The 27,612-nt window shown below is 33.4% G+C and overlaps 3 protein-coding genes across 3 annotated transcripts; 2 read left to right on the top strand and 1 right to left on the bottom strand.

Moving 5' to 3' along the window:
- Nucleotides 1-2,053: 2,053 nt before the first annotated feature.
- On the top strand, nt 2,054-2,526 carry LOC140764492 (antifungal protein ginkbilobin-like protein). Its single transcript, XM_073103078.1, has 2 exons — nt 2,054-2,370; nt 2,457-2,526. Exons 1-2 carry the CDS (start codon nt 2,054-2,056, stop codon nt 2,524-2,526), a joined length of 387 nt encoding a protein of 128 aa, XP_072959179.1.
- A 384-nt stretch (nt 2,527-2,910) lies between these two features.
- On the bottom strand, nt 2,911-12,189 carry LOC140765559 (NEDD8-activating enzyme E1 catalytic subunit). Its single transcript, XM_073104705.1, has 9 exons — nt 12,006-12,189; nt 11,754-11,917; nt 11,173-11,375; nt 10,706-10,938; nt 10,567-10,629; nt 10,434-10,490; nt 9,835-9,956; nt 5,263-5,380; nt 2,911-3,704 (listed from the first exon to the last, which is right to left on the bottom strand). The coding sequence occupies exons 1-9, from the start codon at nt 12,105-12,107 to the stop codon at nt 3,414-3,416; spliced, it is 1,353 nt and encodes a 450-aa protein (XP_072960806.1). The 5' UTR covers nt 12,108-12,189; the 3' UTR covers nt 2,911-3,413.
- A 3,211-nt stretch (nt 12,190-15,400) lies between these two features.
- Nucleotides 15,401-25,878, top strand: LOC140765655 (SUMO-activating enzyme subunit 2-like). Its single transcript, XM_073104834.1, has 11 exons — nt 15,401-15,528; nt 15,634-15,723; nt 16,632-16,715; nt 16,809-17,027; nt 18,425-18,526; nt 18,827-19,276; nt 19,366-19,595; nt 19,865-19,958; nt 20,065-20,247; nt 20,420-20,517; nt 25,265-25,878. The coding sequence occupies exons 1-11, from the start codon at nt 15,496-15,498 to the stop codon at nt 25,452-25,454; spliced, it is 1,773 nt and encodes a 590-aa protein (XP_072960935.1). The 5' UTR covers nt 15,401-15,495; the 3' UTR covers nt 25,455-25,878.
- Nucleotides 25,879-27,612: the final 1,734 nt, after the last annotated feature.

Below are 27,612 nucleotides of genomic sequence, written 5' to 3'. Positions count from 1 at the left end.
CACGGGGATGGCCTGTAGTAGACATGATCATCGGCTGGGCCAGACTTTTCGGGCCAATCGGGCTTAAATATTTGTTCACGGCCTGACCCACCAATTACTCGATCCGGGCCAGGTTCGTGTCGGGCTAGAATATTCTAGCCTATTACCGCCCACTAGCCCATTACATATTGGGTTTGGGTTGGGTATAATGGCTCTAACATAATGCGTTAAATATAAAATTATTATATTTTATTGGGCCGGGTTTAATGGGTTTATATGAAGAAGTTTTAGTTATCTTTCATGAAAACATACATATATATTAATATATAGTTTACTAAATATCTAATGTATGACTAAAATAATTATATGAATATGTATACATTATGGGTTAGGCTATAGATGAGAGTAGTGGATCGAGCTTTCGGGTCGGGCTGGGTAGGCAAAGGCTTAGCTTATGCCACCCACTACCATATTGGGCTCGAGTCGGGCCAGGCCTAAATCGGGTTCAGGCCGAGCTTAGCTCGACTAAAACCGGATAGGTTCGGGCCGAATTTGGGTGAGTCGAGCCTAATGAGCATAAGCTGAAGCTAGCTCGCTTTGGCTCAGTTGGATAGGCTCGCCTCAAAAAATTATTTATTAATACATATTATATGTAAATGTATCTATTAAATCTTTTGACCAAAGTAGTCATGTATTAAAATTTATTTATTAATATAGATTGCTCCTCAAATTTACTATCAAAATAGGTCTATTGCATTATAGCAATACAAAAAATGTTTAATTCATAAGCTTTTTACCATTAGGGTAGAAATGCTACCAAGATAAAAGTTTTTATATAAAAGTAAAGTTTTAACATAAGCAACTAAAATATTAAATTAAATGAATTCTTACAAATAAAATGCTGAAATGTTCAATATTTTATTGTAAAATAAAAACGTCAAACTCGAGTTAAATAAAAACATAAAATACTTATAAATTCAATGTTTTAGTTATAGCTACAGGTAAAAATTTCTTCGTAATAATAAATATAAAAAACAATCTATTTTGGTATAAAAAAATATTAAAAAGTTTAGAAAATTTGATGTTAAAAAAAAATTACAACATTTCCATAGTTAATTAAGTATTATTTTGAGATTAAAGCAAAAGGTGTACATCCTGAGGTTCATGAAAACTAATTCAAATCAATGACTGGGAAAAGTATTAAATTCTTCCCCGTTTGGTCTCCCGAGTCTCTCTCCCCTCCGTCGCCTTCTACTGGTCGGAGTGATGGTCCCGAACGGGGTTACGACGGCCGTCGACGTCCTGCAAGGGTTAATTTGATGCAAATTTACACTGGCGGAGGGAGTGATTTCCCTGCCTTCTCGGCTATCCTCTTGGAGGACTTTTCCTTAATTATCTCTTTGTAAATTATTCGTAATAAGGATTAAATCATATTAATGTTGCCTTTAATCAAACAATGATGCAAAGCTAACTATGGTTTTCTTTTCTGAAGGAATCGCCGGCAACCGGACCTGGGCATTTTTATTTGTTTTTTTAAGATCCTTTTTTCTTAACATTATAAATGAGACATTACTAGGAAATTAATTAAGTGTATATATAAATGAATCACTCATAGACTCTCCTTATTCTGAGTTATTCTTTTAGTTGAATTCTTAATCACTGAGTGTCTCAACTATTGGAATACTAGACAAAAGAGCTTAATATATTAATTTGTTGGAATATAAAGGATTAAAATTGCTAGTCTCTAAACAGCGTAAGATTGTGAATTATTTATATCACTAAAGAAGCATCTAATGTTGGAAAGATAAGTCAAATACAACACTCCATGAAGATAACTTTCCTATGCCAGAGAAAGCCAAAGAACTCCGGAAACTAGCTAGGAGAGGGCATCTAAATATCATACAAAGCCAAATAAATCCGGACATAGTTCTGTTTTGAAATGTCAAATACCAAGGCAACAAAGGTACAACTTTGAGAAGGATTTAAATTTTAAAGCTCCTGGTTTTTTTATCTGTTCCCTAGGAGAAAGATGAACAGCCTCACAATTGCTATGCTAGTGATGATGTCTGGAGCAATGGTCAGTAGCATTCCCAACACCAACATCACTCAAGTGCTATGCAACTCCAAGACATACACCAGCGGAGATCCTTTTGCTATCAGTCTGGCTTATGTCCTCTCGGATCTGCTAACAGTTACACCAACTTACAAGGATCAAAACTACTACAACATCTCCCCCTACCCTAATGCCTTTGCATATGGGCATGCGATGTGCGTGAATAACCTCACGACCGGAGATTGTTCGCTTTGTCTCCGGTCGGCGGAGCAGAAGATGAATAGCACTTGTGGCATGAGGATCGGAGCGAGATCGGTGCTCGTTGATTGTGCCACCAGGTATGAGCAGTATCCGTTTGTTAATTAACCTTGCCCACCAGATTGTTTAAATGTTCGCATTCTCGGGTTGTTATTGGTGTTCTCAGTGTTGTTTCTATGAATTTCCAAGAGCAGTGCAGACAAGCAATGTATGCCTATTGTGGTCATGACTATTAATTACCGTATGGAGCTGAACTGCTGATCCATGCTGCTGTATGTATACCATAATATTACTTTCAATATTTGGCTCTAGAGTGAACCAAGAATTAATGAGACACGGTATTCTCTGCTTGAATCAGTAGAGATGAAACACGGTATGTTAATCAAAACATATATATATATATAGCACTTGTACGAGAAAGCCAACTGCACAAGCAATAGCACATAAAAGCAACTGAATCTTTCTAAACAGGCCTTCTAGATCCTTTAAATTTACTACCTCTTTAGCAAAATTTAAGCAAGTTTCTACTTAAGCTTTTAAAACTGCAGTAAAGAAGCATGCATGCACTCATTCCAAATAGGTCGGCAAAAAGAAAAAAGGAAAAGATGAACTACTGTCTATGAGAACACATTGTTTCATATATTTTTTATACTCAAAAAGAGAAAAGATAAAAATCATCTAATACAAGACGAATGAGGGCAAAATTATGTCTTTACATAGAATTTCTCAAGTGAACAAAGAAGAATAGTCATTATCAACTCCAATATTCTGTTTCCTCCGGCATCACAACCCATTGTTCTACAATCTATACTTCTCCCTTTTGAATTCTTCGAAAGGTAATAATCTCAGACACTGAGCAGTAGAGTGGACAGATCCAACCTGGCCCCGTTTGGAGGATTGACACACTAAAGTTTTGTATACCATTTCCTACTTCTATTTGGTACTTGTACCAAATAACTAGAACCCACATTGCATCTGATCTCAAATTAGACAAATGATTCCAAGAACATAACTAATCACCAGAATGTCAAAAGAAAAAACTGTACCATTTGAGATCTGAAACTATAAACACCTAATAATCTGTTTTGCATGGAATGTTCGATATGTTGTCTGATGAACAAATTCAAGAGCTACCAGCTGTATCCATGTCCGTCATTCCATCTCCAACTCCTTGAAATACAACTCGTAATTTCCTTAGGCAAGATACTTTCTTGCCATTCTTCTCACAAGCACCACTGACATGAAGAGTGTCCCTCGAGACTTTACCCAAGAGATCAAACATTAGAAGAGTAAGATTTGATCGAGTCATTTCTTCTAGTATCGGAGGCGACTGCATGTACAAATTCTTGCCTTGGTGTGTGACACTAGGTTTTGACAAAAGAATTTCAGGATGTTGCCCGAGCATTTCAATGAACTGTCACAAGGGAAAAAGACGAGCATAATCTGTCAGTAAAATAACGTGGAAATAGCTCCTCCATAAATGGTAATATATTATTGCTAAGGTTTTCCAAAGGCAAAAGGTGCGGTGCACAACTCAATTAGAAATGGATTGCAAATAACAATATAATTTGCACATGTGTAATCAAGGAAAAGGAAACATGATCCAATGACATCTTCCATTCTCTCAGCACTTCTGTTTTCGCTTCTTTTTCAAACAAGAGGTTTCATGATATAATAATAACTCAGCAAATTTCAACATTTTCTTAACTAAGCGTAATTCATTCCCCACATTCCCATCCCCACCCCAGCCTATAAACAAGTTGTGCTTACTTGCAACTATGATATTAATTACTGACAAACCTTGCCCTTTTTATAATCAGATCATTAAGCTCAAATAAGAATTAATAGAGTTTCTCGCTTCTGCAATAATTTTCATGTACACGCATGCTTATTTTCTTGTTACACCAACCATCTTTGAAGAATCCAGAGTTCCAAATGAAGCATATACTTATACAAGGTCCTTAACCATTCTCATAGGGCATACGAACAGTTGGAAGTAGATAGATAAGCAACCCCTCCAATGCCAAACACATTATATATAGATTTACATATAGATGATATACCATAGTTACATCCTTGTAGATTTTATTTTGATAGGGCATCGTCCATACTTGGTATTGTTTATTTCTCTTGTTAGTGAACTTAAAAATTAAAACTAGGACGGAGGAGAAAGAATTTTTAAAATAACTTTCATCAAATCAAAGATAAGATTGTAATTGAATTTATATGTAGTATAAATTTTAATCAATAAAATAATATTCTATTAATAATTAATTTAAAAAGTCTTTAAAAAGTACAAATTTATTTTTTCAAATAAATGTTATATGAGCCATGGAAGGATCTTACAAACCTACAGTTATAGACCAACCCAATAACCAGAAATGGCTGAGATATAGTATCTGGATCTAAATCATTGCCAATTACAGGTAGCAAATGATCAAAAATTTAACCAAAATGATATTTGTCTAGTCTACAATCACATCATATATGTCTATACGTGTATATATGCAAATTGTTAAGCAACCTTCACTAAGAGAATACCTAATATGCAGGGAGATCTAATCGGTTGACAATAAAGGAATTATGCTGGCAAGTGTATCTAGAACACATGATTGAAACAAATGCACACCCACTTATGGCATCAAAACTGGCACTTCTAATTGTTCTTTATGTGTGCTTCATCAGAAGCTAATAAATCCCCTCTCCAATAGACCAATCTCTCTAATGAAACAACTGCACTGTACCAACAGTTCCCAGTTCATGAACAAGAAAAAATCATGGCAAATAACCACATTCCTTATATTAATGTGTTTCTTATTTATTTTTATTTTCTACGTCTTCCACAAATATGGTTCTTGCAAAATACACAATTTGGAGAAGCCTTTACATATGAAAATCAAATGAAGATCACAAAATATAAACTTAGCAAGAAAAAGAAATTAACTTCTGGCGTGAAGACTAGTTTGAATTACCTGGTAAAGAGTAACTGAGGGTTTTATCTCAAGAAGAGTGCCAGGTCCGCATACAAGACAGTCCTTATCTTTGACAAAATCAGTGACTTTGACGTGAGTTCCTACAAGGCCATTATACCTAAAAAACTATCATGATTAGTTGATTACTTTGCAGAACTAACACTCTTAAAAATAGAGAAGATTATGATTAGTTTGCATGCAGTAAGTTGAAAGACAAAATGCTCGTAATGATAATAATGATAACTAGCCAGCAATCTATATATAACCAGAAAGGTCAAAAGATGACAAACTTTATATATAACCATAACTGAATTCTTTATATTACTTAGGCAAATAATTGGTAGTGAAAAAATCATAAAACTCCGCATCATTATACACACTCATTTTCTAGTATCGAATAGCATCATGTAATATAAGGATGATATTATATGAATATTTACATCATAAAAATAGTCTATCCTATAAGAATTTTATTTTATTGGCGATATGTTTCAAAATATTCTAAAGTCTCATAATGATCATAAAGAATTTCAAGTGAAAAGGCATATCTTCTGGAAATTGTTCTAACCATATTAAAAGAGATTCGAACCAAAAAGTCCAAGACCTTTGATGTACAGGTGTTAAAAGATGTGCTCTAATTATATATGAAAGGCAAAAGGCAAAACATGGACTTTTGGTGTCAGACATTTGAATGCATAAATTTTTGTGAATGTGAAGCTTTCATAGAGAATCTTTGAGGGCTTATTATACCTTATTTGAAGAAGGTATATAAGGAGTTTTTAACGCAACCCTATGTAGTCGTTTTTATTTATACTTCAAGAAACTTTTGAAGAACGACCAACGACTTCAGACGAAAGTGCTAAATCAATCTTGTACTCATTATATTTACATCAAATCTAAAAAACTATATCTCGAGAATCAATATCAAGTGTCATTAAGATCACAAAATCAATCACGGAAAACAGTGCATCATGAGTTTGAACGTACAAGACCTTATAAACATAGTCGTGGGGAAATAGTCTGTAAGTCAATCTTGTAGTTGCTATGATTATTAGTGATTAATTTTAATTCAAGTTTGCATCCATAATTTTTTACCCATGTCTACGATTTTACCACGTAAATTTATTTTCACTTTGTGATAGTATTTTCACATCTATTTTTTGTTTTTTTATTATTAATAGCATGTCGTAGATCTAATCCCATATGACACTCTTGATATAATTTTCCATATATAAATTAATAAGATGAAACCTAAAGATCAAAGATAGATGAAGCTTCGCAGAGCTAGTTCTTAAAAACATATTTTGAGACAATATCGCAATTATCACCGCAATATTCGAGTTTCTTGTCAAAGTATTACAACCTATAGATAGTGATAAGTCTGAAATGAGATTTTTTGTATGAGGTTATACACATAGCAAAATAATTGATGGATTATTGGATAATAGAAACAACCCTTAGTCAAATGAGGCATTATAAGAAGGACTGACAGTAATGAGGGTAGAGGCTAATATGAATTGTTCAACAACAATGGATAAAGTAGTATTAACAGCACCAATAATACTTCTGATCTTGATGATACACTTGGTAGTGAGATCATCTCTCCCACATTTGCTGAGAAAAGTCATAGGTTAAAAATAGAGAAACTAAAGATATACATATATATCAGTCGAGCTTGACAATTGCCCTCTCTTGATTGGTAAAAATTTCCTAGGCCCAACTATTTAGTTATTATGATTATTTTTCAATCATAAATTTTGTTAGATGAGAAATGTCACGTCCTTCCCTTCACATTAATTCCCAACCATTCAGTAGGGTCCATTGTCAACATGTTAGGCTAAAAATATGGAAAATCAAACAAATTTTTAATCTTGCAGCCGCACCCTTATATTGTTTTATTCTACGTAATCCCCCCAAAACATTCTTTGTATTTACAGATTTTATATAGAGTAAATATCGAATTTGTGCATATGCTAATAGTAATCCCGTGATTTATGAAGCACAAATACTTCGTTTAATCTCTGTACCGGTATCTGATATGTATCAAACTCCAATATGGCATTATACCTATCTGATACTGCTAGAGAAATATCTGAATTAAAAATAATAGTTCCGATACGGCGAGATATGACTACAATACATTTCTTGATCATCCAATCTTTTTTTTTTTGGGTTGCTAAAAGATGCTATAAAACATATACATTATGTATATAGGATCATTCGATCCTTTATGATATTTTAAGTTTTGTTTATTTGACAGTGAATTAAATATATATTTTGAAAATCATTTAAAGATCCAAAATAGTTGTAAATGTATAGTTGAATTAGATTTCATTGTTTCACTAATATTTTGAGTTTCATATTAATTTTTGTTATAATATTATTCTAAAGTTTTAAATATATGGATATTAAATCTGTAGCTTTTTTTTTCTTTTATCTTATCATTTTTGGGATGTTATCATTTTTTTACCATATGTTATATTGGTTGACAAAAGATTAAAAATACATTATTTATTTCTTTATTGATCAACGTATTCATGCCAATCTATATCCTACTTTTAAAAATTTATCGTATCCCATATTAAAGTATCCACATATCTTGTAACCATATCTCTGCTTTATAGCGGGTGATATATAATATAAATTAGTTGGTTCTATATGGTAAGATAAAAGAAATAGGTAATCAAAATTGAAAACAATATTGTTTTTTATTTTCTTTTGAGAGGTGGGAATTCACGATGTCTTAGTTAAACCTATGTCACTAAAATTTGGACACAGAAACACTCATATAATAGGATCCTTTTAACCATCAAAATACGATTCCCTTTAACCATTTTGATTTTTTTTTTTTATACAGATACCCAAAATTTATAGCAATTCTTTCAACAATGGAATGCTTTTTGAAAATTAGATCTCATTGAGGTCCTAGAAAATAACTATAATCTTTAGCAAGTTCAGATTAATTAACATTAATCTATTATCTCCTGATCACAAGTACAAGTAAAACCTTTTTTTCCTTCGAGAAAAGTGGGATAGTGCCCTATCATATTTGTCCGGTAAAAGTTTGTTGATGTTAACTAACTTATATAATAACTTTTGAATACTGAACTATAATAAATTTTAATAGTTTTGCCTCCCGGCCAACAAAAATTACTAGCTCTGCCATTGCCTATAACTCTGATTCATAGAGTAGTCATTTTTTAAAGTGGTCATATAATTCATATGCTATTTATTATTCTAAATTCCTAATCCTCAGACATAATAAGAAAATTAGTCATTTGATATGACTAGTTTGATGCAATCACTCTTTAAAATACTTAGCGGTCCATTAATATTTTCTCATAGTGATAATGATAATGACCAACACAGAAATTTATAAATCCAACTTTTAATATAACGTGGTTTTGAGTGAGTACTTTTGTTTCTAGACTTCCTATGTAAGTAATTTTGTTTTATTTTAGTATTTTTTTCTAAATTTTTGGAAATTTGTCTGCATTAAATAATTTTTACAATTTCACATAATTACAAATTTGTCGGTATTGATATGGCTGACACGTATCGTTTTCAATCGATCATGATTTCGATACTCAGAACCCTTGGCTTAAGCTATTAAAGAACAATAATTTTTATATTTTATATTCTAATAGACAGAGGTAAGCAAATAAAAATTATAGTTAATTCCGACAATAAGTATCTACTACCAGTAAAGAGAAAAGAATAAGAGATGATATTCTAAAGCTTTGAAATTGTTTTCTAGATCAGAAAATAAGATTGTTAGCCTCATTCACCATATAAATTATGCCTTGACAGTAGAATTGACATCAATAGCATTATCGTTAGACTTGCAAATAGCAAATCTGGTCCCTTATCAGCTTAACACTCCAAGAATGAAATTTCAAATCTTGCTTATCAAAGTTCCTCAAGATAAAATTTTATCAACCGGATATTCCAGTGACCTCAACAGTTCAAACAATGGTTTGAAGTTTCACCCGAGAGAATTGTAGTGGCCGAACTTATTGAAAACTAAGACCAAATTCAATGGTTAAGGCCAAAACTATCAAGGTTGCTAGGTTTGACGTTTGTTTTGGACCACAATCAGCTGAAACCAAGTTGCAGCTGAAACCAAATTATTGTGACCTGAAATTTCCTTTTCTTTTAAGGGGTCAAAATAGAAATAAACTGAAACTTTGAACCATGGTTCAAACTATTTTTGGCACCTAAAACATAGTTTCATTTAGTTAAAGTGTCCTATTATTCAACTGATCAAAAGACCAAAGTTGTGGAAATAACCTCTTCAGTAATTGAGGGTAAGGCTGCCGGCTACATACAATTTCCCTCCCTAGACTTTATATCCCTGGGAGCATTGTACATTGCAATGCCCTTTGAATTGAATTAACCATCTATATCTAAGATTGAGTGGTCGATAAAGTCTTGAAATAATGTCAATACTATTAGAACATATCACATAAAACATGTGAGTCAAAGACTGTCAACATTTCAGTCACAGAAAGCTAAAATAAAGGTTTCCAATTTCTAAATTTAAAAGATTAATTATCAGAAAACAAGACTCACGTAAGATAATTGGATAAAGTCTTGCTGCATCCAGATACAATCTTTAAGGCTTCCAAAGCACAAGCAGCAGATACAATTGCATTTGTAGAAGCAATAGCTGGAATGATATTCTTGACGACGCCCTACACAACATACAGATATAGCTTGCTACTGAATGATTTTTAACTTTGTAAAAAGTACAAAAGGTTCACTAACATCATATTAAAGAAACGAGAGCTTGCTTGCAGGTTCAGAGGGTGAAAAAAGGACAAAGCCCAGAGATAATTTTGGAACTCCACAACGGGGTCATATATGAAAACTAATATGATGTTTACATTTAGATAAATTATATAAGATGGATAATCCTGATGTTTGATGCCCTTATTAACAGCGAATATGTGAATATGTTATGTCTAATTGTCATTCTTAAGAGTGAATATGTTGTTTACTCCTATAATACTCCAAAACAGTCGACGATGTACTTCTGCAGTATCTTAAAGCTTAAAATACAGAACCTTTACATAAAAGGCCTAAGTGACATTCTTGAACAGGTTGCTATAGATAGTCTTAAGTACTTAAGCTTAATAGCAACCAAAAAAAAAGAGATAAGATAAGAGTACCTGAGTCAAGGAATAAGTAACTCCAGTGATGCCAAAAAGCTCTGCTCTCTTTAGAGCCTGTGTAAGTATTACACATGAAAAGTTGGAACTAAAATTTAGATGAAAGAGTGAGGAACCTTATAAGCTAGCAAACCTCTGAGTAAACCCACTGCATGTGCTCAGGATCATCAGCGTCAAAAGGTTTTCCACTGTGTACCTACCAAAATGGATTCAAATGATTAAACTCCCAAAAGCTTTAAAAGTATCAAGAAATGAAGAGATTTTAGTAGTACCTCATCCCACTTGATCAAATGTGCATATTCAATACAATGAGCAGCAGTACGTGGTGTCTCTGCAAGAGTACATAATGGGAACTTCACCTGAGGAGGAAAAAGCCAAATGTTGCACTCAAAGCAAGGTGTTGACCCTGGCAATATCACTCGAGCGTGACCTTTAAAACCCTCAGTTCCACCATCAACCATAGGTTTGACTGTTTCTGCTACTGGGTTGTCATCATGGTCATACTCTACATTTACCATAAAAATGACACATATTAGCTAATATTGGAGGAGTGAAAGTAACTATAAAAGCATGCATATGTATGTCATTAATATAAAATGTGATACCCTTAATAACAAGCAGCTATACTGAACACATTGTCATACTGTTCTAATATAGGAAGGAAAAAAAGCAAAATCAACAAATCTCAAATGCAATTATTACAGGAACCAAATGTGTTATCTGAATATGAGAAACTTACCTAGGAAACTACAAGCTACAGAATTTATATAGCTGCGAGCCTCAATTGAATCGAGACCAAGAACAATAATACTGAAATCGCTGTAAAATTCTATGTCCTTATCCTCAATCCTACAAAAATGAGGTACAATAGTCACCCCACTAACTCTTTCCATAACGCGCTTTGCAGCTACTTCTGCCTTGGACTTTCCAACATCTTGTAGCCTGTAGCACCATTATCAAAGAGAGAGTATATAATTATATATGTATCAGGAACACTTTAGAAAGCAGGATTCTCTTGAAGCTCAGTGAAAGATTATGCTAGAATGCTTATGCAGGTTATAATCATATGTTTGTGGTTGACTAGATCATGCTTGTGGATGAATTAATGCAAACGCTTTCTAACAAGTAAATCACGAGAGGAAATAATTTGAGTGGAACCAAATTTTACAAGTCCTAGTTCAGTCAGTACTTAATAATGCAATAAATGAGTTCAAACATGCATACTGATTAACAAATTAAATAGATTTTCCGACCTAAAGTTAACACCATTCTAAGAAGGAACGAGAAAAGAAGGGCAAATCCAAAAGGATCGTTTTAAACCTGAAGAGGAACTGGCGATTTAGATTGGAGACCTCGATGGTGTCCATATCAATGACATCAATGCTCTTGAAACCACACAGAGCCAAATCCTTGAGCAGCTCGCAGCCCAACCCACCAGCCCCGACCACCAAAACCCTCGCGTACTCCCCGATCTCCTCCCGCAGCTGCATCCAAGAACCGGAATCCCCGGAAATATTTGAGACAAGAGAAAGAGAGCATAGGGGTAGAGAATTGAGAGGATGAGGGACTCACGGTCGGGGAGGGGTCGAAGCCATTGGAGACGATGTTGCCGGGCCTGGCGAGGAGCATGTCGAGATCTCTCCATCTCCCTTGCTGAGATGAGAGGTCGCCCATCTTCTACCCAGAGAAAAAGGGAGTGAGCCTTTGCTGCCTTCGGTTGCTACGAAAAGGGGAATTGCTCCAAATCTTGATGCGGGACTATTTCAATTTTCTTTTTTCAACTAATTACAGGAGCATAGATGAGTTAAATCATTCTAGAAGAATAGCCGAACAACATTGATAAAAAAAAAAAAAAAACCCAGTTGGTCTCAATAATCTTCTTACCTTTTCAAGTCATTATTTCATCGAGTTATTGCTTGTAGCTACCACGCTGCAGAGTTGCTCCTTTAAATTAATACACCGTTGAGCTATTAAACTAAATCGAATCAAATTGCTAAGCTAAATCACTAATATTTAAACAATTTGTCCATAATAAATTTATTTAGACCTTGAGGTACTCTCCCAAACGCAATTTATATAGAAAATATATTTTTCATTATCTTAACAAATTAATGAATCTAATAAGAATCATAATCTTTTATAGTGATTTTTCGTGTGAAGCTCGCAAAAAATATAGTAGTTTAAAAATAAATTTGTATAAGGTAGTAGTTTGACAAATATAACGAAAATATACTATTATTATTATCGAACTCCGCTTATATTTAAAACGAGTCGAGCTTGATTAATTAGATCAAGCTAAAAATTAATTTATATTTAGTAATATATATAAAATAATAAAATTTAATTTAATTTTGTCGCTTATGCCATTCAAAATTCAATTCAAGTTGTATGCCTCGTAAAACTACTCGAAATAGGTTGGGCTTAAAATAGATTAGGGTTGAAACTTATTTCAACCTAAGAACATAACCTGATAGTGAGATTTAGAAATGAGTAATTAAGCTCAGTGTTAAAATAGTAACATATAATATAAGTTATTTTAACCAATTGAGCTCTATCACATTACATTGATATCTCAGTGTAAAGATAGCAATGCTACATCTTACTTTAAAAAATAAAAATAAAAAAAAGATTAACTTTGTATATATGCTATTCCTCTGAAAGAAAAGGTAAGCTCTTCTGATAAAGGAATAAATTGGAATAAAATAGATTTATTCCCTTTAGCTTCTGAGCCCTCTGAACCATCGCATCTTAGCAACCTGTGATGTTGTCGAAGTTCTGGGTACATTTTAGAGCATAGAGGTGTCAAAAGAAGCACATGAGAATCTCGATAAGCACATTCTAAGTATATTTCAAAGCTAAGCTCAATTCCTGTCCAAATTAAGTCTCTAATTAATTTTAAATCCAACTTGAATTCTCTACATTTTATAAAATCAATCAAATATATAATCAATTATATTTTATTCTATATTCCGTTGTGCACTGCATGTTTCTATTTTATAAAATGCAGACTATTTTTTTTATTCTTTTTGATAAAAGTTGATCGATAGATAATTCATTAAGCTTTAAATAACTGTTATATTTTGATACACAAATAAACATACGAGAGATATGATAGTAATCTTAAAACAAGCCCCACACTTGGCTGAGAGTAGACTGACGAATAGTAAAGTGTGAGGTATAAGTATGTAACTATATAAGTGCTTAAACAAATAAAATAATTTGAGGGAATAGAGTATCAACCTTAGAACAAACCTCCCACTTAGTCTCAGCCTAACAAGAAAGCTCAGTTGCAAGAGACTTGAACTCGAAGTATATCTCATAAAAGATAATAGTCTTATGATTTTTCTTGTCCAAACTAGATCCAACATGCACAGAAACCAATCAACCCAACATAATTAACCCAACTAACCACCACAAAGCTAATCAAGATAAATGACCTTAAGAACATATGTTAGCTTCTTAGCAACTATTGTAGACTATTACAATAAATCCACCAACGGTAGGGTAGCTCACTATTGGACACAGAGGCAAATCCATGGCTTGGCCATTGGTCATGGTGCAGGGAAGCCAATGAGGAGGTAATGCAGTGGGCAATAGAGTGGGTGGTCATTTATGGTTGTTGGCTTTAGCTTTGAGCAAACTAAAAGAGTTAATGTCCACCATAGCCAAGGGAAGCGAAAGAAGCATAAGAGAATGGTCGAAGGCGCTAATAAAGAGGGAGGTAGAATCAATTGTGGTGACTGAGGAAGAGATCAACTAGGTAGGTGACAACGCAACTAAGAAGAAAGAGGAGGCAAGATTAGAAGGATAGAAAGGATCGTAGTTGTGGGGAGATAAAGCAGGTTGGATGTGTTAGGTGGAGGGGTGGTTTGGGTTCTAGACGATGCTAGCTTGACCTTGTTGGTTCAATCTCCACCGCCTAAACACCCATTCATGCGAGGGGGCCGACGAGCTTTAGTCGCCAACAAGGGGAAAGAGAAGAGGGGAAAGGAAAACCTCAAAAAGAGAAGAAACTTCTATTTTACCCTAGTGCCTGGCTAGAAAAAGAGAAGGGAGGGAGCACTAGTCGAAAAATTTCTCTAGTGAGAGGAGAAGATGGTGGCCAACCTTAACAGAGCCAACAAGCACCCAAAGCGTCAGTTTGAAAATTGAGGGCTGACGCCAAGAAAGTAAAAATCTACATAAGTGATAAGATAAAAGAAAAGGAAGTAGAAAAGACCAGAGAAAATCATAAATAGAAATCAAACTGCTTTCGATTCTGATACAGATATAGTTGACCCAATAAATCTCACATCGAATTCGGAATTAGATTTTGTATTCGATGAAGTTGACCAAAAACCTGACAACTAGCACATTATACTAATATAGCTGGTTTTCAAAGACATCCATGGGCTCTTCCATCCTTTTTCATTAATAACAAAGACTTAGTAATACATAAATGCAAAAGAACAATTAAATCCACGCTTCTTAATGGCACTACCAGCCTCTTAATATGATATTTAAGATTAAATAACATTAATTTTGGATTAATTGATTCCATGAGTTTAATGTTTGAATGAGATTTTAGTGTTTTAAGGGTTGATTTGGTTATGCTGTTCTATAATTAAGTTAACCTATTATCTGCATTAGATATAATTCTAGAACTAACATAAGACTTAGAAACAGCCTAAAGACAAATCAAAACACTAGATTCCGACAAATAGGATAAAATTAAGCTTCTAAAATATAAAACATTGAAACCCATAAGTTAACGAATTAAAAGTTATTATTGTTTTAATCTCAAAGATTAACAAAATATTATATTTTTTTAATAAAAAAGAAGAAGTTGTCCACAAGTGTAGGGTGTTATTTGTAATGTTCTCTTGTTTTTACTCGGACAGCCAGGGGGTTGAAAGGAGTCAACTGCAAATTTACATTTAAAATCCGTTGTCATTCTACCGCTCCCTCTCATTTCTGGAAGACTTCTTCCGACCCTTCGATGACCCCCCCATCTCTGCCACCCTATTAAAGTCGTCTCCTTGGCTTCCCCGCGCTTACAGATCTCCTCCAGAAATCAATCCTCATGGCTCTGGAGTCGCAATCGGAGGCGATCAAGGTACCCTTCTCATCTCGATGTGTTAAAACTCTCTCAATTCCTACTCTTCTTTTTTGCTCTCTGAGGCATTGAGAGGTGAGAGAACATGGAATCGAGTGGTTGCAGAACGCCAAGGTGCTGATGGTTGGCGTCGGCGGCATTGGGTGCGAGCTTCTCAAGAACCTCGCGCTCGCGGGCTTCCAAGATATCCACATAGTAAGGAAACGCTCACTTTGATTCTTATCATCCTGTTGGTTGATTCTTATCATCCTGTTGGAGTAGGGATTTTGTGAGAATGAATCAAATGAAACATGCGGCAAATTCTTGGTTGAGGCTTAGTCTCAAATCTTTTCTCAAGAAAATTTCATAGGAAGATGGAGGATGATGGAGGAATAATTCTTTATTTTTTATTTTTGCACAAAAACTAGCGCCGGTTGTTGTAGAACAAGGCAACCAAAGAAATTTTGAGATGTGAAGCAATGTATTAGGAAAGAAATGTTAAAGGCTATTCACTTCATTAAGACAGTTTGATCTAGAATATTATTAAGGAGAAAGAGACATGCATTTGATTTTTGTTGTCTTAACAGAAACTGTGATAATTTTGGTATTTACAGGAGATTGAGTTACTCCTATAAGGGGTTGTTGGATGTAACTTTTGGTTTCGTTATTCAAACAGGGTGATATCTCATCTTTTGTGGAACAAAAAGGAAATGCAAATAGTTGAGTTGAAGAAGTAGTTCTAGCAGTAATCTTCTTTTGGTTCCACTAACTGTGTTTCTCTTTATATATGCCATCATATTATTTGATGTTTGTAGTACATCAAATAACTCAACCTGTCATTTTGAAATTCTAAAGTGGTTTTTTTAATTTTCTTTGATTATTAAGCCAAAATGGCAAAATGGAGTCATGAGATGATGATACATAGCAATTAGCAACGATAAGCAACTTTCGGACCAATTTTATATGTTCCCACTTCTTATTTATGAAGTTATGAATTTTTCGAAGTTATTATTCTCACCACTCGATATAACTTCAGGACAATCAAAATTCAATCTTGATAACTTTTGCTCACCAAGCTATTAAAGTTCCTAAATACTGATTAGATAATTTGATGTTATTTGCAGATTGACATGGACACAATTGAAGTTAGTAACCTGAACAGGCAATTTTTATTTCGACAGAGTCATGTTGGCAAATCTAAGGCTAAAGTAGGCAATTTTAATTGTCTAACTTTTCCAGTTAATTTCCAACATTATTTTCTTTATGCCACTGTTCCAAGTGCTCTATGTCCTTCTTATCAGGTCGCTCGAGATGCTATCTTAAAGTTTAGACCCCACATCAATATAACACCATACCATGCAAATATTAAGGACCCTCAATTCAGTACTGATTTTTTTAAGCAATTCAGTGTGGTCCTTAATGCTCTCGATAACTTGAATGCTAGAAGACATGTTAACCGACTTTGCCTAGCTGCTGAAGTCCCTTTGGTTGAAAGTGGAACTACAGGATTCCTGGGGCAGGTAATGTGATTGAATATTAGATATAAAACTTATTTTTTGTTTTGGTTAAACATTATGTTTACAAGCTTTTGAAGTCAGATTTCTTATTACTATATTGCTATCTAACCTTTAGACTGATTTCCCAGTATGGAGCTGATCAAATATTCAATGCAATTATCTGAATCTAGAGATGTTAGATAAGTTTATCTGGATTTCTTGATAAAGCATACAAGTAAATAAGCATTCTTCTTTTCCCATGAGATGCTTTGCAAGTCTTTTTTTTTTTCCTCTCATTCATTTCTAGAGTTTGTTAGTTTTACCTCTTAAAATTTGGTTGCCGCCTATCATTTAACAGCTTAAGTCCTTTTTATCAGCATAGATACTGAATTAACCAACAAATCCTATATGGACAGCATCACATATACTTTTGTTTCTCTGCTCGTTCACAAGAACCTGTTTTCACTTATAATTATTAAAGTTACTAGAGAATAGATGTCTATTTAATCTTTTAGGGGTGAAGGGTACTTTATTTCACTATGTAATTAATGGTGAAGTAAGCAAGTGTTCTGGTATTAATTTTTGTTACTTGTTTTTCATGAAGCATCAAGTGCCCTTTCAAACAGAAATAATAAAAAATAAATCGGTCTGTGTCTTTAAGAGGTGCATAATGGCACATGATGAGATCTGATAAAGATAATTTGATGTACACACAAGGCTTTTTGGTATGGATGCGTAGCTGGATAAGTCTTGCTCAATCAATTAGTTTAGCTTCTCCTGATTCAGGTTTCTCTCAGAATTCTTTCTTTTTAAGTAATAGTTGGAGCAATATGAAATGATATATACATACACACTTGCATATACACACACATATATAAATAGTTTGAAGCTTGCAAATTTGTTAGTTGTTAGTCTGGATAATTTTTAGTGTATCTCTGTTAAGATCAACCTGTACATTATTAGAATATCTTATTAGTTGTTGTTTGCATTGCGTGAAAACCAAATTTATTAGTTGTTTGATATCAAATCTTATTAAACAACTTCAAGTTTATGTACCTACCAAAGAGATTGGTCTCTTATTGTCTATCCTACCCTCTTGTTTATTTATATGAAAACATAGACTGTCTCAATTAGTCATGCCATATATAGGTTATTCTAAATATACAAAGCCTTGCACTTTGCTTGTAACTCTATATTCCAGTGTTCCATTGACACATGTGGCAGTTATTGACTTGATTTTACTTTAATCTTAAGTACTTATTTGGTGTATTATTTCGAAGTTTTCTTAGGCAGTGGATTATATGTTAGCTTTCAGAAATATATCAATTAAGATATGAGCTATATATATATTCCTTGGATGACCAGATGTATTGTTGCTGATTCTGCATTAATTTATAATAATTGCTTTCATCATGGTGCAGGTTACTATCCATGTGAAGGGCAAAACAGAGTGCTACGAATGTCATGGAAAACCTACCCCAAAGACCTATCCTGTGTGCACAATCACCAGCACACCATCAAAGGTCAGTCTTTGCCAATTTTGCTTTTCTTTATGCCTGCTCTGTTTTAGCTGCCTATATATATATATATGCACATTACATACTGTTTATTATGTATAGATACTGTCAGAACATTGTATGGGGGAAAAAAAATACAATTTGATGTTTCCTCAGTGACACAGATACCTTTACTTTTTCTTGTAAAATTTCTTATAATTGACGCAAAGCTTCCACATAATATGCCTACATTATAAAGTGAAAAATTAAGTTTTTTACTATCTAAAATTGTTATTCATTGTATATACTATGTCCTGTTTTTTGCAGTTTGTTCACTGTATTATTTGGGCAAAAGACCTGCTTTTTCCCAAGTTATTTGGCGCTAGAGATATGGCCAATGATCTTGATGTGCATTCTGACGATGGTAGTAGTACTTCAAAACCTAGAGATATTTTTGAGCAAAGCCCAAACGATAATCCTGAGCAGTATGGTCGGAAAATTTATGATCATGTTTTTGGACATAACACTGAAGATGCATTAGCTAATGAGGATACATGGAAGAACAGAAACAGACCTCGCCCTATATATATTACAGATGTGTTGCCAGACAAACTCACTCAGGAAAATGTGTACCTGAAAGACTGCAAAAATCAGGATTCAACACTGTCTGCTATGTTTTCTCTTGGTCTCAGTGATCCACAGGAAGTTTGGTGTCTGGCAGAAAATTCAAGAATCTTTCTGGAGGCTTTGAGATTATTCATTGAGAAGCGAGAGAAGGTCTACTTCCACTTCGTACACTTGACATGTTTATGTGACTTCTCTATATTGTAGAACTTTGCTAAGCGAGTTACTAATTTTGGTTTCAGGATATTGGGAACTTGAACTTTGACAAAGATGACCAGTTAGCTTTAGAGTTTGTGACTGCTGCAGCAAATATCAGGGCATCATCATATGGGATTCCTCTGCATAGCCTTTTTGAAGCCAAAGGTATTGCTGGCAACATTGTGCATGCGGTTGCAACGACAAATGCTATTATTGCTGGTTTGATCACTATTGAGGCAATTAAGTTGATCGAGGGTGATTTGCAGAAGAGTAGGTACGTATATTCTCGAACTTTTCAATGGTGCCTTCTCTTGAACATTGGGTACCAACGTACTAGGTCGTACTTTTGTTAAACAATTCTTACTAATATATATTTGGATTTTAACTCCTCTATTTTACCCCCTTTCCATGACATTCTGTGTGATTGTGCACCCAAATATGCTCACACTTACCTATGTAATTTTTAAATAAGTTTTTTCTATCTCTGATTCTTCTTTTCTGAAATGAATGAGGTTGTCTCGTGGCTAACTTTTTATTTGACAGGATGACTTATTGTCTTGAACATCCATCACGAGAGATGCTTTTAATGCCAGTGAAGCCATTTGAGCCTAATAAATCATGTTATGTCTGTTCCAAGGTACTTTGATAGTTCAATATCTATAATATTTGTGATTTGTAGGTATGATATTTATTTCACTCTAGCATGCAACAGATCTGATGGTAAGTAAATTTAAATGAGACAGACGCCTCTGTTACTGGAGGTTAATACTTATACCACAACGCTACGGGATGTTGTCGAGAAGATAGTAAAAAGTAAACTTGGCATGAACCTACCTTTGGTGATGCAAAGTTCAACACTCATATTTGAAGATGGTGACGATTTGGAGGAAAATGTTGCTGCCATTTATGCTTTGAATCTTGACAAGGTTGTGACTTCTTTATTCTTTTCTGTTTGGAAGGTGGTCTTGTTTCAGTAGTATAATTTTCTTATTTTCATGTAAATTATGATTTTAGGCTATGTATATAATCTTTTTTCTTTGGCTGGTGCTCTTATAGTATCTTTGCATGATTGTGCTAAGTGCTAACTATATTGTCCAGGTCTTGGATGAATTTCTTACTCCAATTACTACTGGGACTCAGCTTACTGTTGAGGATTTTCAACAGGAATTGTCATGCGACATTAACATCAGGCACAGGTATTGGTGATATTTTCCTCCCACTATTCTTGTATGGCATTTGTTTCCCTGTCATTACAGATGATTTTATCAAGCCTGAGATGCTGATTTTTTCAGAGTCCCACATATGATTCTACGATACTTCTGTTTCTTCAGTCTCAGTTTATTAAGTCTCGTGTAGTTTTCCTTTAATTAATATTTGGACCAATATTTCTTTTAAGTAGATTTGACAGTTAATTGCAGCTTTTTGGATGATTAACTGGCAATGACGTTCAACAATTTGTGGATTTCATGATGCTTGGAAAGACAAAATTTAGGGCAAGACGAGAATGGAATTACAAATAGTGTTTTGGAATTTGGAAGAGATATTGTAACTTAGAGTGAAAATTTAAGAAAGAAAGTAAACCTTTTTTGCTATTCTATATACCTGGTTAAAATAAATCAGAGATTATCTATTGGGTTTTATGTCAACTTTGGGAGAAACATAGATGAAGTACCATAGTATGATAATTTAGTGAGTTTTAGAGATAAATTTATGAATAAAATGTTACAACATGAAAGTTTTGGAATTATCATCCATATAGCAAATTCACTACAATATATATATATATATATATATATATATATATATATATATATATATATATATATAGCCTTAGTGCTTGATATTTCACACTATCTGTTATTTATTCATGGTTGGAGGAAAATAAGAGCAGAGTGAAAAAAATATAATGCTCTATGAGATTGGATCTACAACACGCTATTAATATAATAAATATGAAAAATAAAACATGAGAAGATAATCATAGACACATATTTTTATGTGAAAAAATTCCAAACTTGGATAAAACTCACAGATTCAAGCTGGGATTTAGACCAATAACTAATACCTATAATAATTACAAGATTGACTCCAGACTGTCCATCAATCCCCACGATTATATCTGTAAGGTCTTGTTCATTTGAACCTATGATATACTACTTCTCTTAATTGATTCACACTTTTAGTAACTCGAGGTTAGCATTTTGTCTTAGTAACCCTTGAGATGTCTTCCAAATCTAATATAGATATAATGAGTTGAAAATGAATCGACACGTTTCGTCCAAGCTTTGAGATGTTCTTCAAAATCCTCCCCAAAAGATGATAAGACAGATCTAATTACCGAAAAAAGATACCCCTAAGATTAGATCTTAAACCCTTATATACCTCCTCTAAGAATAGCCCAAACTGCTTTTCAAAAATTTGTAAAACGGACTCATTAAATCAAATCTACGTTTATGTGTTCGAACTACTTTTATTAGGTTTGAGCACTCTTCATGAAAACTCATGTCATCTCCAAAGTGGTTAGAACTAAACATCTAAGACATTGCATCAAAATCTTTTACCTTTACTTAGACATCAAGTCACCTCATCTAGTTTGTCACCTTTCTCATTAAACACTTGTTCTGTTTCAGCATCCTTAGTTGTTCTTTCAGTTCACCAGTTGATCTGCCGTCTTGACTAAAAAAATCATGCTATTCTTTGAATTTGTCTGCAAGTTTTCTATTCAGATTCGATGCCTTTCAAGTTAGTCAAGAGTTCATGTTCATCTTTTTCAGCTTGTCAGACTCTTTATATAATTTATTGTATGCTCGTTGAATTTTCGAATCGTCTTTGGAATAGGACATGTCTTTATCTTGTGCACCTACACTCAAAAGATCATAGAAAGTTTAGCAGTAATGAATAAGCAGTAAAAACCACACAATTTTCTTCTTCAGTCTCGAAATCATCATTTTTAAATTCAGCTGAGTCATCTTTAGTAGTCTTTATGACTTTACCCTTCCTCTTAAGGCAATATAGACATTTATATGCAATGTGCCTAAATCTAAGTTCATAACATTCCATTTCATCTTAATGACTCTATTTTTAGTTTTAGAATTTAATGTAGAATTCAAACCATTAAGATTTTTCCTCTTTTCAAAAATTCTTTCTCCTGTCTTGATTTTTAGGCAACTTTCTATGTTTTTTTTAAAAAATTCTTAAATTTCTTGAAGAAGAGAGCTATCATCTTAGATCTAACTCACATTACTCACAAAACTCTTCATTTTCATCTCTAGTAGTGGTGAAGGCAATGCCTTTTGACTTTCAAGGCGAATGAAGAAAGGACTTGAAGGTTTGCAAGTTGACAACAAGTTGTTTGGTTTTTAAGGAATCTATGTCTTTGCTTCATTCAATAACAACGACTTAAGACTGAAAATTTTTAGGTTATGACCTAAATTTCTTTTTAGCAATACTGTTTTCAGGAATTGTCTTTTAAATTAAAACATGAGATTTCGCATAAAACTTGTCAATAGACTCACTCTTTTCCATGCGGAGAGTCTCAAGGCTTTTTATTAGTCTTTGTAGCTAGACAGATTGACAATAGAAGTATCCTCATGACTCATGAGTACTCTCAAGGATATTCAATGCATCCTTGATTACTTCATAAGTACAAATTTGACTGTCAAAATTCATCAGGAATGACACAACTTAAAATAACATTTATTGTCTTGCTATTCAAACCAATTTCTCATAATCGACTTTCTTCTATTCGTCGACAAATTTCTCTATAATTTTATTATCAACTTCATAATTAGGAGGATTTCAATAGTTCCAACAACAACCAAACCATTTCATCTAAATATATCAAATAAACACACATTTTAGCCTTCCAATAACAATAGCTTAATCCATCAGATAAGAAAGGTCTAATGAAAGATGAAAGGATTATCGTTCTCTGAAAAAATTTATCTCCTAGAGAATCTCTCTTTGGAGCAACGATGGACGTGCCACAGGCACGGACCGTGCCGACCACCGGCTTGCACGGCACGTGCCGCGGCACTTGCTGGCCATGCCGTAAGAGGAGTGAAAAAAAGAGATACTTACCTTCACCGTCGCCGCCGCCGCCGCCGATTAGCAACGGCGACGGAGATCGACAATAGATAGCTCGATAACGAGGTCAACGGCGAGCGGTGAAACTATTAGGAGGGGTGTTGTGCGGCACCCCTCGTGCCATGTGCCGGTACGCCACCGGCACGGCCATCCATGCTTTGGAGTAAGAGTCCACTTTGATACTAATTAAAAAAAATAAAATTGTCCTAAGAAATTAGATCTATCACACACTATCAATATAATAAATGCAAAAAATAAAGTGTGAGAAGACAATCACAGACACAAGGATTATTATGTATAAAAAAAACCTTAAACATGGGTAAAATTCTACACATCTAAAGTCGGATCAAAACTAATTACTAATAATCATAGCAGTTGCAAGAATGACTTATTGACTGCTTATTGATTTCACGGCTATATCTGTAAGGTCTTGTTCACTCAAATCCATGATACATTGCTTCTAATAATTGATTTCTAATCTCGGTTGCTTTTAAGTCCTTTTGTCTTAATAACCCTCGAAACATAATTTTTTCAGATCTAATGTAAACACAATGAGTAAAAACTTAATTCAACACGTTTCGTTCAAAGCCGTGAGATGTTCTTCAAAATTCTCTCTGAAAGATAATAGGATGAATCCAATTATCTAAAAAAGATTCTTTAGGGTTAGGTCTTAAACCCTTATACGAATTTTCAAAGAGTAGCCTAAACTGCTCTTCAAAATTTGCAAAACAGGCTCTGAAAACTAGACTTGAACCCATGCGTTCGAACCACTTTTATTGGATTCAAGCACTCTTGACGAAAACTCATGTTGTTCTCAAATTGGTTAGAACCAAACATTAAATGCCTGCACATAAAAAATTTGTCTTTACAAAAGTAAGAAAATGTATACAAACTTACGAACCACTTGTAAGTTCAAACCACTTCTAAAAAACTTGTCTTTCACTTGAAATTTTGCAAAATTCTTCATTCAACTTATGCATATGCTCGTTATAAATAATCTAGACACATGAATATCAAGAAAGTATATTGTATACATTTGCAAATTGCATTAAATTCTTACAAAGAGAAATATAAACATAGCTATCTTATTAAGGAAAAGGATATAATGCCATTTTCAATCCATCACCTTTTTTTTAATAGTTAAAGAATGTTAAAAAAATCGGCGATAGAACTATAGACCTTTTGTGAGTTTGAAAAATAACTTTTCATTTTGATCACTTCCAATACGCGAGTTCTTATTCAATTTTAAATCTTTCTTGAAGGCAAATTGCTTTTGGGGTTGCTTTCTTTTCTGTACTTGACCCCATAACTTATTACAATTTACCAAAATTGTGAAAATTTTAAAAATTGAAAGTGTCAACCTACTTTTAAATCTCTCTTTTTTTCCTTTACTGCCAACATCGTTCCCTCTTATCTGTATTCATTTCCTTCAACAAACTTCAGTCTTACTAGAATGCCAATTAAATGTGTTTCAGAATTTTCATGTTTTTTTTTCTCATAGTCAGAGAAGAAACTGCTTTTACCAAACATGTTGCTACATTTTAAAAAGTTGAAGAAAAAGGCAAGGGCCAAATCTATTCTTGGAATCAAGGAACTCGGATGATGCCCAAAAGGTACTTATAAATTAAAATAACTGGCTAAAAGTTTGCTCTTTGATGGTTTATTGAGGGATTCCCATTTCTTTAAGAAAATTGATCTTACAAAATGGTACAAATTTATCATTACTAAGAATTAGATCTTGTGTCTGGTTTATTTAGTTGATTTTATTTTGCTATGCAGTTCATGTGCTCATTCATACACAAGCAATACTATAGGTACTCATGGTTAGACATCATTCTGCTATGGTGTTATATGCAGGGAGGAGTTTGATGAGGATAAAGAACCAGAAGGGATGGTCTTATCCGGATGGACAAATTCCACAGAGAAAGGCCAGACCACAAGCAATGGGGAGAGCCAACTGACTGACTCCTCAGAGGAATCAGAATTTGATACTGATGACGGATCTGATGTTGAGATTGCTCCACGGGTACCTGGATATGAAGAATAAACAGTCAGAATCAACAGACAACCAAGAATTTTCTCAGAGTTACAAATCTAATTGCCATGGACCAAGAGAGTGCTCAAGAAGTTGGAAGATTGTGGATGATGTTGTTATTGTTTTCGTGTCAATTGCTGATTCCGAAGTGATAAAGAATAAGAGAATCCAGGTCAGCTGCAGCCAGTGTCCTCTACTCAAAAACTACTTCTGACATACAACTAATATTGGTTCTGATACCAACCCTTGGTTATGTCTTGTTGTAGCAATCTCTTGAGGGAATTGACTGCTTCCTGCTACTGTAAATTCCTGACTGCTTAAATTGTGTAGGCTCCTGTTTTTGAGCAAATTGATATAAATGCTTCAACTGTTATATTTGACCATGGCGAATCGTTCAGATGATGATGCTGAAGTTGCTGTTAGTCATATTATTGTATCGAAATGTCGACCATATTATTCAATTGAAGGTCTGAACGCTTACAAATTACTTTGTATACTCTGATGATCTGATCCTACGTTGCTAATACCGGACACATTGATATAGATCTCTAGTTAATTGCAAGTGAGAGCAAAAATTCTGGGTGTTAGAATTTGTTTGCAGGTTGCTATTGTTCAAATAATTAATTATATACTATTGTGTATAAAAATAAAATAGTAGGCTCATTTATTTACTATCTTATATAATTAAGTTAAGGATAAATTATATGTGGTTCCTAATTAATCAAGCAAGAGTAAGAATTACAAAATTAACTACAATTAGATTTTGTTTACACTTATATTTTTATTTATAATTTTTATATAAAAAGAGAACAAATAATTTTATTCTTATTTCTTTACTAGCATTTTATAATAATAGTATATTTATAGTATCATACTTATATCTATATTATAAATCTAATTAGTTAATAAAAATAAAAGTAATAACTCTAAATCTAATAAATCATCATATTTTATATCAATTATTTCTAATCGAATAAACGGCTAACTTAAAACTAATAAATATTTTCAGATTCTAAACTTTTTATTTGATATCCATTGGATTCTGCTAGTGATAAGTTGACGTTTGGTTGGATACGTGTTTTGTATCTTCTAATCAAATAGTAAGTAGTCCTATTTTTCAAAGAGCTTTCTCATATTATGATATATTATATATTATATATACGCATTCAATTTTGGCCTTCGGCATTATTATATAATCTTATATAAAAATAATTATAGTCAAGTATATTTTATCATGCATTTAATTAGATTGGTCTTAAATATGGATATTAGGATATATAAAAGTGATTAGAGGTAACTATATTATATTGAAATGATTTTTAGCATGAGTATGTATGTGATAGATATATGATCAAAGACTATATTACATCATATTCCTTCAAACTTTCTTATAACCTAAATTACTGAGATGCATGGTTTGTTATGATACTTGATGAATGCATATGATTTATTATTTAAAAGAAAAACATAAAATTTGATTTAGATAGTTGGTAGAAAACGTGAGAATATCCAAATAGGCGCCAAGGATAGGAGTGCCTTGGGGTAAATTGATAGTGAGAAATATCATCCTATAGCCTTATGTTCGAGGTCAGTAGTCTATGTACGCAGCAGACATTTGAAAAACACATGTTGTTCGTTAAGGCATATGTGATGAATTATCCATATGTGAGTTTATCAATTAGATGGGATACTCGTTATTGATAGTTATTGATATACCCTTTGCGGATGATATGTTATGATTATGACTAATATATTTTTAACAGATGGCTAGGTATGCTTTTAACATTTGGGTAGGATGATGAAACCGAGTACTGAATGTTGACAATGCACGGTGGTCTAGTATAATGATGTTATTCAATGATGATTTTGATGATTGAAATATCAAAAAATGTATATGATTTTATTATTATCTGATATATATGATTACTGAGTAGTTGTTATGCATCATTGAGGTTGCATTTGATGTTATAGCATGGTCATGATCGGCTTGCATCATATATGTTACATTTGAGAGAGTTATGATGATAGTATAATTGAAGATTTATGTGTACATTGTCAAAAATTATATACTTAAGTCATAACATGATATCTATTATACATTTATATATTATTGAGAATATATTTATATGCTCATTCATGATATGATGCTTAATTTTGATTCATATTATCC

This window comes from Typha angustifolia, chromosome 8, assembly GCF_048772165.1.
Source record: "Typha angustifolia cultivar Huaian chromosome 8, ASM4877216v1, whole genome shotgun sequence".
Classification (NCBI taxonomy): domain Eukaryota; kingdom Viridiplantae; phylum Streptophyta; class Magnoliopsida; order Poales; family Typhaceae; genus Typha; species Typha angustifolia.
This window is presented reverse-complemented; position numbering and strand designations above follow the sequence as displayed.